The sequence below is a fragment of the Ochlerotatus camptorhynchus genome, unplaced genomic scaffold, assembly GCF_037179485.1.
Source record: "Ochlerotatus camptorhynchus isolate MF236.1 unplaced genomic scaffold, CSIRO-AGI_Acam_v1.1 ptg000301l, whole genome shotgun sequence".
NCBI classification, from domain to species: domain Eukaryota; kingdom Metazoa; phylum Arthropoda; class Insecta; order Diptera; family Culicidae; genus Ochlerotatus; species Ochlerotatus camptorhynchus.
Window position 1 is genome coordinate 486,993 of NW_027040789.1, and position 14,153 is coordinate 501,145.

The following is a 14,153-nucleotide window of genomic DNA, read 5'->3' on the forward strand; positions in this document are numbered from 1 at the left end:
CAATGGTCCCAGCAGTATTTACCTAGGAAGACAAAAATGTTTGCGCCCAAACTTTCAGTTTTAGGTACATGGTTTCTTAGGGAAAGTTGCTGCATATGTTTTGTTCAATATTTTTATGTTCGTAAAATTAGGGTGGTTCATAAAATTGGTGAATTAAACATACAAACTATTTATTATTTGAAATAGACCAAAGCAGTGTAGAACATTAAATTCAAAGCAACTTTGTAGAAGACACAACATTTTTATCTCTTATGGTTCATGAGCTATGACTTTTTAAACAAGCAGGTTAGGGTGGTCACTAAAATCGATTTTCTTTGAATATCTTTTCATGCGTTAATTTCTTGCAAAAACATTGTTCTGATTACACTTAGAACTTTTGATGACGCATAGCAACTAGGTTACTATCTTTTTTGATTAGAAAGTTAAAGGCTACTTTCTTTGAAAAAATGATTCTCTTCAATTGTCAATATCTCAAAATGGAGCAAACCGATTTTCAAACATTTAACTTCATTGGAAACATCGTTTTTTTTTTTCATTTTTGGTAAAACAAATCTGCAAGACCTTTTTATGTTTAAAGCATTTAATTAGATTAAAAAAAAGTAATATTTTTCAGCAAAACTAGTCATAACTTTTCAAATAAAAGAGATAACAACTTAGCAAAAATATGCGTCATAAAAAGTTCTTAAAGTATGAAAATTTCACGAGAAATGAACGTATAAAAAGATATTTAAAGAATGCCGATTGTCTAGGGGCCACCCTAACCTGCTTGTTTAAAAAAATCATAACTCATGAACCATAAGAGATAGATTTATGGTGCGTGTGTGTATGTGTGTGCGTATTGCTGTGCTTTGAAAAAGGCATTGTGAAGCTTGCTACGGTATACACCGCAGATTATATAACTTAGAAACAGATATTTTCAAAGAACACATGTTATTCCTAATTTCAACATATTTCGCAAAAAATCGCAAAACACATTAAAACCTATCTGAAAGCTAACTTTTCTAGCTATCTTTTGGTTTCTAAATGATAGTGGGCGGATGTGTCCGTCATATGTTTTGCTTAGTCTAAATGCGAAAAAAGTATATTTTTGCTAATTTTTATATCAGAAACTGTCACTAAAAACACTAAGACACTCTTTTTTACCATCCATTTGACGTGAAATAAGCCGAAAAACATTTCTTCTGAAGCAACCAAGTTTATAAACACAATATTTTTTGCTATATTTGAGCAAAACAGTAACAAGAAACATTACGATTTTTTCAAAAAAATTTGATATCGTTACACTATAACAGCCATAAAAGAAATATTGAATCAACAGAATTGCACAAATCATTCAATTTAAGATACTCTTACCATGTAAAAATGATAAAAAATATATTTTTTTTTTCACTTCGTTTATTTGGCAGGCTCAAATGTTATAAAAATAACTTAGCGGAGCCGAGTAACATAGAATACCAATTATGGTACTCAAAATACAAAAAAAAAATATGTACAAATATATTTTATCATATGATTTTTCTGGGTGGCGATCGAAGCGACGACAAAGCGATCTTCTCCCGTGCACGCAACTTCTTTCTTTCCCGAATTTGTTCCTCATTTTCATTGAACCCGAATCGTGATCGCTGCTGCTGTTTCTGAACATCGTTTCCCATTGCATGCTCTCCGCTACTCTCGTCGGTCGTCGGGGTAGTCACGTCCATTTCGTTATCTTCATTCAACATCTCCAACCCCATGTCCGTTTCCTGATCGCTAATGACCAACGACGCACCTTCCACCACTACACCAGCATACGTGCTGCTGCTGTTTTGTTTTCTTTCACTTTGCTTTCCTTTTTCCTTCAGTTGCTTCTCCGGTTCCTTCCGAGCCTTCCGCTTGGGACAGGAAAGCTTCCGGTGTCCGTCCGCCTTGCACAGAAAACATTTATCTTTGTTGCCATCATAAAAAATATTTCCTTTGCCATTGAAGAAATGTAATGACGTGGGGATTTCCTTCTTCACATCCATATATACACCGCGTATCCCTGTATATACCTCAAAACACAGATCAGTTGGAAATTTCTCCCGGATGATGCGTTTAATTTTCCCATATTTCCCCAGCACTTTATCCAGCTCGTTGTCGGGTACCTCTGGTGGCAAGTCATACACACGCACATATTGAATGAATTCACCAGCATGCGACATGCGTACCTTTGCCGTCGTTCCATTCGCATAATGGAAGATTAAATCCTCCGAATTGAATGTCAGAGAATGGAGCATCGCTTCCTCTGATTTGAACTTCATGAAGACTCCCCTTTCCTCACCAATGCGATAAACAGCTTCCATTTCAGCCGGATTCGCGTCGAGTGCTTTGGCGAAATTTACTATCTCTCCGATGTTTGGTTTGGCATCACAATGGCTGAAGCTAAACTTGATGGTGTTTTTTACTTCACACATCTTGCACCGTAGCAACAAAAGGCACCGAACTGCTAGCAACGAACAAAGAGCAACTATATAATAGCGATTCTCGAAAACAGGCTATCATGTGGTTCACAACGAAATAAAAAATCGACTGCTGCTGTAGACAGCTGTGGGACAACTGATAAAAAATATTGAAATAAAAAAATATCAACATTAATTTTTGAGGTTTTGGCCAGCCAGGAACCACTGTGCGTCCGTACGCGTAGTAGCTTAAATATCTACGTACCCATCTATATTATAAGAAAATCAAGGAGTCGCCCAAGTTGAAACGTCTAAAAACGATCTGGTCGACATTATGAAACAGATCGTTCGGGTGATCATCGTCACTATCTATACCTAATAACGCCGTTAAAAACCGTTTTTAGGTATAGATAGATATGTGTTGAAGATATTATACCTGATTTGAATAAAGAGAGCTGTTAAGCTTGTTGAAGTATCAGTCAGTAATCAGTTGGTTATAGGAACTCATCAAATAGTATGTTAAAAATCGGACGCAAGACTATTCAATTCACCATGTTTATTCTGCAGAAAGCCAAATTTACGGAAGTTCTTAATTACTCAAACATTTCAATTAATCACTTCCAAGACCTTTAACACTAAAACAAATTTTACACTGCCACAAGACTACTCACCGATAAGGTAGCGTACTACAACGTGCAAGCATATTGTTGTAATCCCTTCGAAATAGATGGCCACAAAGGAGTAAAGAAATCTTTGCGGTGTTACTCAGAACAGAAACTGCGTCTTCTATGGAATCTGTTCAGTCTTTGAATGATCCGGCCAACACGTTAAACTTGGAAAGAATAGGAGCACTGGCCGTATTTTTGGGAATATCTATGGATACAAAAACATCACGACTGCATCCTTCTAGCAGTAATTCGTGGTTCCACAGTTGGCGAAATGTATTCAAAATTGTGGGCATAATAAGGAACTAGTTTCCCGATAAGGTTACTGATGCGTACGAAGATTTCGAATCTGCTTTGTTGAATTAAAATCTGCTTTTCAAAGCGGATAAAGTACAAAAAAAATTAAATCCTCAAGTTGTTGCCTAAAATTCATTTATCAACATAAATAACATTTTGAAGAAGCCATTCGTCACATGATGGACTGCAGCGGTTTTCAAAAGCAGGACGATCTTCATATAGTGCAAATGTGCATGGTAAGATAGTATATGCGTATCTTAGAGATGACATCAGTCGACCATTTCCTGGATTGAAAGACATAATTTCTATAAAGTTAAAGAGAGAGAGAGAAGGATTAGTAATTTCCATTTAATTCCACTACCTTAAGATTGCCGAGCTGCTGGGTGGTGCCCATCTCGGCAAAAAATCTGAGTGTGTGGAAATTAAATTTAAATTTCAGTAGTAGAATTAAGTTAATTATACAATAATATTGTATTTACGACTAATGGCAAAATTTAAATACTTCCCATTTTGCTAATTTGCAATGCTTGCTAGTATTGGTGCATTTTGAATTTGGGTGTGGTTCGAACGGGTGTGGAGTCAGTATCAACGGAAAAGCATTAACTTTCAACTTAAGTGCAGCAAGTACCACGTAACGTGGGTAGATCACCTTTTCGTGGTACATTACACCGATTTCTGGTCCTGACTACTTCAAACTAGGGGAACACGATTTTTCAGTAATAAAAGGAACACATCTTAGTCCTTGTTACTTTTTATGCCTTGTTTATAGTGACAAGACTCGGCTTTGTCCGCCGAGGATGATCTTGAAACAAGGAAAAATGAGTTAGACTTCATCTATGTAATTCCTAATATTCTATTCGTTGTTCCCTACACGGACAGAAAATTGTTTGCATTGAACCAAAAAAAACTTTATTTGTATTTAAACAAACAATTCCGGTTGAAATTGTATTGCGTTTTATTGTTTCGATAATACTTATTCAAAATAAGATTCTTTTTATTTTAATAAGCCACTCTTCAACTGCAACTATTGTTAAAATAACAATATTCTTTTATTAAGCCAACAATAATTCATTTTAATTTAGCATTTATTTGTTGGGTCCGTTCCCCGGGCCATGATTGCAAAAATAACTACCAACCATTCCCTCGTACACAAAACTGCTCTTGTTTGATTGTTGTTTTTAACAGTTAATTTCGGGAAATAAGTGCAACATTTCCGAAAATCTTGAGACTTGAGGTAAGTAAGTATGCTGCAGTTGCGAAATATAAACAGTTTTTCTTTATTTTCTTTCCTTGATTTTTTTTTCCGTCGATCTTGTTTTCCGTACTGAGTACCAATGCTCCCGACGCCAGGAAGGCAGCTCCCACACCTGGACCCTACCTATTGACCCATCAACTCATGAACCGGAGTGATTTTATGCCTCAGAAAAGTTTTTTTTTAATTCAATTGTAATTTTGATTGATACTAAAAGAAAACAAAACATTGAATCAATAAACATATTTTTATTTCTACTGCCTATATTTTCAGGCTTAATAAAATAAATTTGATTGAATCAACAAAAAATTTCTTTTAAAAACAATCATATTTTTTGTTGACCCAGCTGCCAAATTTGACAGCTCACGTCAAAACCATGAATGCTCTTTTTTTTTTCCTCTGGTTTGTTTTTTCCGTCGATCTTGTTTTCCGTGCTGAGCACCAATGCTACCGACGTGCCAGGAAGGCAGCTCCCACACCTGGACCCTACCTATCGACCCATTAACTCATGAACCGGGGACCAACGGCTTTACTTCCCATCCGAAGGAAGGCGTGATCAGGGATGTTATGCCTCAGAACATCCCGGCGGCGCACAGTGGCACGAATATGAATAAAGACGGTCAAAAATATTTTCTACCCTTTTTCGACGTTTTAGAGACTGGCTGTCTTGGGAGAAAGTTGCTCAAAATTATGACTCGCATCTTTTGAAATACACACCTGAATAATCTTTAAGCTAGTATTACACATCCAAATTCTAACTTTATCCAGTTACGAGATAATGGTTCCATGTCTTAGACAAAGTTGCAGAGCAGTTGATTTTATGAACATTTGCTAAAGACACCAAATTTCTACATCATAACTCTCTAGAGCTATAATAGATTTTGTTTTAAGACTACCTTAATATTGGTTTTTTAAGTAATTAGTGCTTTTTTCAAATTTGACCAATTTATCATGTTGTAAGAAATTGTTGGCATCATTAAAATATACAACTTTGCTGAATACACCAATGCTCTTCATTGACATCAATGTGATATACAGCCCATCAAGCGTTTTTGTGACGTCATATTCAACGGCTCGAAAAGAGGGTGGGCGGGCCCTGGCGGGGTCTAAAACTGGTTGTATTTTGAAGATTACCTTATAAAATAGTACTTCTGAAAATTTCAGCGTTGGGTACTGAGGGGTACCTAGTCAAATCTCGATTCGAAAATGTCAATATTATATACAGCCCATCGGACGGTTTTGTGACGCCATATTGAACGGCCCGAAAAGATGGGAGGCGGCCCCTGGCAGGGATTAAAACCGATTGAATATCGAAGATAACATTATAAAATAGTGCTCCTGAAAAGTTCAGCGTTGGGTATTGAGTTATGAATCAATGATTTTAACCTACACGTGTTTGAACTTGCAAATTATTTAAATTATTAAGCTTAATCTGGAGATGTATTTAATGGGTTTTTTCTTAATTTGTTTGTTATTCAGTGTACCTACATTGATATGTACATTCATTGCAATATTGATACTCATTTGTTGATAGTTGCAAATATTATAATGCAAGCTAATAATATTGGTATATTCCTTGCCCTTTATTATATACAATATGGACTAAAATATTCGCAATACCTATCGGTATAACTTTCAACTAGATTAAATGATAAAATTCTGACTACGGTTCCAACTTTGGACCTACCCACCCCACCCTCTTTTCAGAACATAGAACGTGACTTCACAACAGATGTTTGAAATTCCCGCGTGCACATCGCTGAACGCTGCTGCAGATGACTATTTTGTGCTTGACGTTTTGGCGATAGCAAAGAGCGATAGGGTTTATTTAATTATCTAGGTGTGATTTTTTTCACGAACAACTTGTATTGAAGTTGTGGTTCAAAATTAATTCATTCAATCTTTGTCGGATGGAATTGTTCAAAGTGTGGGCGGAGAAGATTCACGGAAATATTATCGAAGATAGTCAGGTAAGGAGTAATTAAAACATATTTTTTTCAATATTGGCATACTCAAAATATCAAAGTTCAGAATATACAGTTGATGAACAAACCCATTGATTATATTTCAAGATAATGCATTTTTTATATAGTTGTAAATTTTATCATGAGTAAGTAGCACACTCGTAGCACACATTGGTTTATAACTTGTACTAAATATATATAAACGAGATTTGACTAGGTACCCACACTAAGATTTTTTTACAGGAGTCAGTATTTTTTTACTGGGTTTTTGAATTGCTGAAAAAGTCGGTAAAAATTCAAATGACCGTTATCCGTAAGGAATCAATGAAATCGACCAATTTTATTTTTTATCATTAAATGGGGTTAACATTACTAAGTATACACAAGTTCAGAACAAATTTTCTTATTAATAAATTTTCCACAGATTTTTAAACTTTTACCGAACAGTTCCGCAATTCAAAAACTCAGTAAAACCGTACTGACTCGATTAGTGTGCCCCTCGGTACCCAACGCTCAAATTTTCAGGAGTACTATTTTATAAGGTGATCTTCCAAATAAAATCAGTTTTCGACTACATCAGGGCCCGCCCACCCTCTTTTCGAGCCGTTGAATATGACGTCACAAAAACGCTTGATGGGCTGTATATCACATTGATGTCAATGAAGAGCATTGGTGTATTCAGCAAAGTTGTATATTTTAATGATGCCAACAATTTCTTACAACATGATAAATTGGTCAAATTTGAAAAAAGCACTAATTAACTTAAAAAACCAATATTAAGGTAGTCTTAAAACAAAATCTATTATGGCTCTAGAGAGTTATGATGTAGAAATTTGGTGTCTTTAGCAAATGTTCATAAAATCAACTGCTCTGCAACTTTGTCTAAGACATGGAACCATTATCTCGTAACTGGATAAAGTTAGAATTTGGATGTGTAATACACTCAGGTCTTTTTTTACACGGGGGATACGGTCCGTGTAAAAAAAAACCGTGTAAAAAAAAACCTACGAGATTTTGATTTTTCGCATGCTTAAATGTTTTTAAAAAATCGGATTTTGATGCCATTTGTAATTAAAACATGATATGGTCCATATAGACATATTTTAAAAACTTCTGTATTTACACCAAAAATTGCGATTTTTTTTTTAAGTATGCCATTCGATTACAAATAGCTTGAAACGGATAATGTGATTGGAATCAAGTCGATAGGTTGTATCGTTGTCGAGAAATCGTTAAAAACGTACCGTGTAAATCGTGGAAAACCGTGTAAAAAAAACCGTGTAAAAAAAAACCGCGTAAAAAAAAACCGTGTAAAAAAGACTTCAGTGTACTAGCTTAAAGATTATTCAGGTGTGTATTTCAAAAGATGCGAGTCATAATTTTGAGCAACTTCTCCCAAGACACCCAGTCTCTAAAACGTCGAAAAAGGGTAGAAAATATTTTTGACCGTCTTTATTCATATTCGTGCCACTGTGCGGCGCCGACTGGTATTGAACACAGGCCTGTTGGGGTGAGAGGTAATCACGCTTACCACTACACTACCGGCGCCGTTACCCTTAAAAGTTGTTTTCTGCTATTTCCAAACTGAACACTAGAGGCAACAAATCACCACCTACATCTTATTTATCTTTAATCCCATTATATTTCTTGTTTTTCTTTTGATAACATTTTGAGATCCAGTTTCGCAAGAAAATTATTGCGGATATTAAGCTTAATCAAACGCCAATCCGGAAATCGTAAAAACAGCGCTTTCATCTCCAAAATTCAGTGAGTTGATTATATCTCAATTGCAATAGCAGCAACCAGCAACATCACAATACTAAAACATCACTAAGAAGCTAATTTTCCGAGCTAACAAGATTTACAATGAAGACCTAGAATACTCAACAAAGCCAAACCAATGCTTGTCTACGTATCTTTGAATTATTATTTAAAAAAAAATACTCCAAGCAATCAAAAGAGTCCTTCCAAGCAAGACTATTATCCTAAATTCAAATTTAGTTGATTCTCTGAGCTAAGTAGCAAAGATCACAATAAGGAACAAGAATTAGATATTTACATAAAAAACATTCACTCCTCTTAAATCTTTACCATTATTGCATTTACACAAAGGTACTCCAATCCGCTCAAAGAATTGATTTCGAAGGTTTATTTTTTCTTTATTTAAGAGGTTTTCATCCTAAAGGCTGGTTCACCTCTGGAAAATTTCGAGGTTTATTTTTTTTTATAATGAGTTTATTTTTCCAGGCTTGTTCGAAGGTTACCTGAAATTAGGTGTAGCATATTAAGAGACGCTCGTACCCATTTTTTAGGTTAAATTTTACAAAAAATAACAACGTCTAGCTTCTACGGATATGGATTTTTATCAATCATAAGGATCTCAGTTCAACTCAGGAATGTGCCAACTGAACTGAATGTATGTTAGGCCCAAAATCAACGAAATATTCTTTTATTTGAGTAGTTTTGGGTCAACTTGCAAATCGCCACTCTATTTAAAATGAACAATCATCCTCAAACTACACCGAGTAATTCAGTGTTTAAAACTAGTGATACTTATTAATAAGTTTCTGGATTAAGAAATATTTCGCTGCGATTTCCTGATTTTCTAGTCCAAAAATGAAATGACTTAGTCGACACCCTGCATTACATAAACGTACTATGAACTAAGCAAACATATAAGAGCTGCAATTATAGTAAAATATTCGGACGTTAAAAAATTGCTTTTGATGACCGGCTTGAAAAAAGTGACCAAGGGCGATTCATTGGACATCCAAAAAAGGAGAAGGGTCTGTGCCTAGGGGCACGAACGGAAGCTTGACGTAGGACCGCTAGTGGACGGAATAAATGTGAAGAGCATTAAGTTCTTTTAATTGATCAAAATTATCTATTATCTCAACTCTTTCCGTTTTTGAATTGTAGGCGTACCAAATTTGTAGTAATCTTTTTCAAAGAGAAAGTTGATTACGAGAATCAATCAAAATCACTTGCACCCCTGCTTCCAAGTTTGTGTGGTCATTGGGGGCTTGTGGTTCTGAATATGGACAAACAAGCACAAGCCAACTCTTTACTGATGTAAACTTGATGGCCCTGAAAAGGGCCGTTTTATTGAAGAGGACATCCATGGCCACTTACGCTTGGCGTGTTTAGTGTAGGTGACAGCATCACGGACCTCATTTTCCAGGAACACCTTCAGCACACCTCGTAGATCATACCGGAGATACGTCAGACACCGCCACGGCGAGCCAGACGACGGATGGTGGTTATCTCGAAGAATTTGCGATGACGATTGGCACCTCCTTTGCCACAAACAGTCAATTGTTGCTTGTTGGGTTATAGAAAAGTGGACTAACCACCTTCCTACTGCTGCTATTGCTGACCACGCCGTCCGAAGCGAAAATGAGCTGATACCAGACAGCAGCGCTGCTTTATATCTTTTTAGGTTAAAGCAGAATGATGTGCAACCAAGTGGTAAAAAAGCTAAAAAGACTCCTCCCATTATGAGTAGTTTGCTATCAAGTAGCGACACTGGCCCTTTTTTTTTGCGTACACGGCGAATGAGAACGACCCTAATTTTAATTTAGTTCACTCATAATCGCCAAAAGTGTAGGAACTCAGCGATGAGTAAAATTAATCTCATGGTTTCCTATGGAAAACCTAAAAAATCTGTCAGAAAATGAGGAAATTGACGAAAATTTTATTCAGCTCGGAGTAGTACCAATAGACTGAGTGAATCCAATCTTTACTTTTCTCAAATTCGGGAATTTTTCCCTGGAAAATCCATGAGCCAAATTTACTCATCGCTGAGTTCCTGCACTTTATTTCTTATTTTTGAGATAACTAAACTCAAATTTGGGTCGATCTAATTCGCCGTGATATCACCTTGAAAGATATCGGCGCCGGTGGTTAGCGTGGTTACCTTTCACCCAGCAGGCCTGGGTCCAATCTAAATCGGCGCCACCGGCATGTTCTAAGGCATAACATCTCTGGAAGCTGCATCCCTGGCGTCGGTAGCATTGGAGCTCAGTACGGAAAACAAATCTCGCGTCACTTTTCAATAGGTCCTATCTACATTAATCGATTCTCTTCATCGACACTCTCTTTCGTAAATACCTCGGCTTCACAAATGTTTCCTGCCGTTTTCGTCGAATTAGATGCTAGATTGTTGCTTCTTCCATCAGAATATCCGGCCGTGGCGATTCAAAGTTGATCAAGGTTGATCAAAATAATTTGTACCCCTGCTTCCAGTTTGATTACATGAGCATTTTGTGTGGTCGTTGGTTCTGAATATGAACAAACAGGCAGATGAATTCTATTCCTACTCTTTACTGCAATAAGCTTGGTGGCCCTGAAAAGAGCCGTTTTGTTGATAAAGATGATTTAACTTCCGAAACCAAACAGAGTGCGTCTCAAAACGTAAATGACATCCATGGCCGCTTACGCTTGGCGTGTTTAGTGTAGGTGACAGCATCACGGATCTCATTTTTCAGGAACACCTTCAGCACACCTCGTAAATCAAACCGGAGATATGTCAGACACCGCCACGGCGAGCCAGACAACGGTGGTTATCTTGAAGAATTTGCGTTTGGTTCTGAATATGGCGATGAGTGTGCAAAATATTACGCAATTCCATCCTCCCTATTCGCACGCGCCCGAGGATCGGAGGCGAATGCCACTTCGACTTGTTTCGTCTACTTACTACTCTCTGACGACTGTGCTGGGGAAGCAGCATATGCATGTAGATAATTGGTGGATTTGTTAGTTAATTCGACGCTTTTGGACAATGCTGAACATTTACCAGTTTTTCAATAGTTTCTTGTTGAACATCAACATTTGTTATCCATGCGTAGCCATATTTCTGATCGATTGGTGATAAAATTATTGAAATTGGACCAGGGGCAGCTGAGTTATTAACGTTCAAAATCATTCTTAATTTGTTACATGTTCCATTTTCGGTTTTCACAAAGTGTACCCCCATATAGAAATCAAAGACGTAGTCCTACGTCAAAAAAATCGATTTTTAATACGCCCACCCACCCCCTCCCCATGTGTCACGCTTTTTCCTATACCTATTACACGTACTGTCACAAATTCTATTACCTCATATTTGAATCGCCCCTGATTAAAAAGCTCTGAAGGTGGTAAGCTCCAACCGGTATTATCCTCGAATTAAATCCCGATCAAGAATGTCCGGCTGGTTTGATGTCGACATCAGAGCTATTCAATATAACTCTGAGCAAACATTTTTCAGATCATACAAACAGGGACGGTATTAAAAGTTAATCCGAGTTGGAGCTTACCGCCATGAAAGAGGCACTATTCAATATTTAGTTTTTGTGCGGGGCTTCTAATTCTTACCAAATGCTAGGGCTTTTCTGTCCATTGTTATAAGCACAGAATGTGCTGAACAACATCCACTTAACGCTGAACGGTACTGAAATAGTGTTTTAGTTTTATTATTTTTATGTTAATATAAATTATATCTTTCTTACTGTTTCAGATGTGAACCGATGGAAGGAACAAAGATTTGGTCGTATTTTTGTAACACCTTTAGCGGTAGCTTTTCGACCTGTCATTTCCCAAGTAACCATTCCAGCGACTAGCAGTTTTCCGGGCTCCTTGTCGTAGGTCTTTAACAGATCATCTGGTAGTTTTTGATAGCTGTTGGGATCATCGGATGGAATAATGATTTCTGCGACCGGGGCCTCGTCTGATTTGTAATCATCGCTAAAATCTGAACTGTAATTGTCGTCTACATTTTTCTTATTCCGCTTCGGGGTTTTTTTTACAGGTTCTGATTTACGTTTCGACGACATAGTATATCCTGTAAAAAAGTAAGTTATTCGAACAGTACACCAGGAGTCAGAGAGCAGAATACCACGCACTTAAGACAACTTAACATATATCACTCTAAACAGAAAAAAAAAACGATCCAAAAAGTACACACTTCAAACGGAGAACTAGGGAACGATCGAGATAGAGAGAATAGACCAGGCCAAATATGATAAAAGAATGTCGATGTCCTTGCGATGAAGGCAAGAATGACAACTGTATGAAAACCGAATACTTCATCATTTCTCAATAGTGATGGAGCAATACGACATGCACTAAACTAAGGACACGGGATATACTACAATAGATCAAATTACTGGTCGCAGTAGTATTATGTCCCGAACAGAAGAAAAAAAAATGATAAAAGAATAAAAATGTAAGACTCTTACTATTTGCATGAAACTTTACAACTTATGTCATGGACAATCGTTCACAAAAAATCGGCCATTTGACATTTTGACATTTTTCAATAAATTGTAGCACTAAAACGTTACTTTTGACGTCTGAGATAAAGTTGTTTAGAAAAGAACAGTAATTCTGGGAAAAATACACACGGTATTTTTTTTTGGCGTTGAACTGCTCAATATCGAGATATAGAGAGCTAGATTTATAGGAGAGTCTAAAGGGACTGCTCAAACCATCGAGGTAGGAAGGAATATCGAGATATAGCACATCAGAAATGGAGAGGTATAGCTTTGTTTCAATTTGCAGGGTGCCCTTTCAAATTCAATTTTTCAATTCCCGGTTATTTAAAAAGCCAACAGTCTTGTCTTAAACAGAAAAGGTGTTAAAACATAACCGTTTATAGGCAATCATATAATTTTCTATATGAATTGCTCTACAATACGTCTACTTGTAGAACTACACACTCGGAAAACTGTAGCAACTGGGCATTTCTGATACTTTAGCACAGTGAGGGGGGGAGGGGCTTTGAATCTATTCCGGAGCCTCCAGCACCTCCCCCCTCTGAAAAAGTAATTTCTTCCTGTTTGCTTCATGCTTTTGTCTTTGATCTTCTCTCCTGCCACAATCAGATCCGAAACATGCTCCTCATTTACACCTGCCTTGTGTTCTTGCTCTTTCCGTAATTGCCCAACAAACAATTGAGAGCTCTTATAAAACACCTGAGTTGATCAAACGTTGAATAATAGCTTCCAGAGTTGAACAAGAATTTAGTTGTATTGCTTTTTGGTTAAACGCTTCAAAAGCTGCTTGGAGCACTCATAAATGATTGTTTACGTTCGGTTTACCTATATGCTTTATAAGACCTACGATAACTTTTATAGCACCTTAGTTAAACCGATTGACAAGAGCTATATAGTACGTGGAATAAACGCATCAAAACAAACCATTGGGAGCTCTTATAAAACACCTGAGTTGATCAATCGTTGAATAATAGCTTCCAAAGTTGTACAAGAATGTAGTTGTATTGCCTTTTTGGTTAAACGCTTCAAAAGCTGCTTGGAGCACTCTTAAATGATTGTTTACGTTCGGTTTAACTATATGCTTTATAAGACCTACGATAACTTTTATAGCACCTTAGTTAAACTGATTCACAAGAGCTATACAGAACGTGGAATAAACGCATCAAAACAAACCATTTGGAGCTCTTATAAAACACCTGAGTTGATCAAACGTTGAATAATAGCTTCCAGAGTTGTACAAGAATGTAGTTGTATTGCCATTTGGTTAAAAGCTTCAAAAACTGCTTGGAGGACTCTTAAATGAT

The 14,153-nt window shown here is 36.8% G+C and overlaps 2 protein-coding genes across 2 annotated transcripts in view; both read right to left on the bottom strand.

Moving 5' to 3' along the window:
• LOC135707023 (protein RCC2 homolog) overlaps positions 1-14,153 on the bottom strand; it is a 48,514-nt gene that overhangs the window by 29,512 nt on the left and 4,849 nt on the right. Inside the window, exons 2-3 of the mRNA XM_065228746.1 lie at positions 12,085-12,416; positions 11,951-12,026 (exon numbers count right to left, since the gene is read on the bottom strand). Coding sequence (XP_065084818.1) covers positions 11,951-12,026; positions 12,085-12,408 — 400 coding nt within the window. The 5' untranslated portion in view covers positions 12,409-12,416. The remainder of the gene's footprint in view (positions 1-11,950; positions 12,027-12,084; positions 12,417-14,153) is intronic.
• On the bottom strand, positions 729-4,479 carry LOC135707026 (uncharacterized). Its single transcript, XM_065228748.1, has 2 exons — positions 1,126-4,479; positions 729-1,090 (listed from the first exon to the last, which is right to left on the bottom strand). Exon 1 carries the CDS (start codon positions 2,430-2,432, stop codon positions 1,506-1,508), a length of 927 nt encoding a protein of 308 aa, XP_065084820.1. The 5' UTR covers positions 2,433-4,479; the 3' UTR covers positions 729-1,090; positions 1,126-1,505.

Coding starts and splice junctions, on each gene's coding strand:
- LOC135707026 (XM_065228748.1), bottom strand. CDS start 2,432: ATGTGTGAAGTAAAAAACACCATCAAGTTTAGCTTCAGCCATTGTGAT.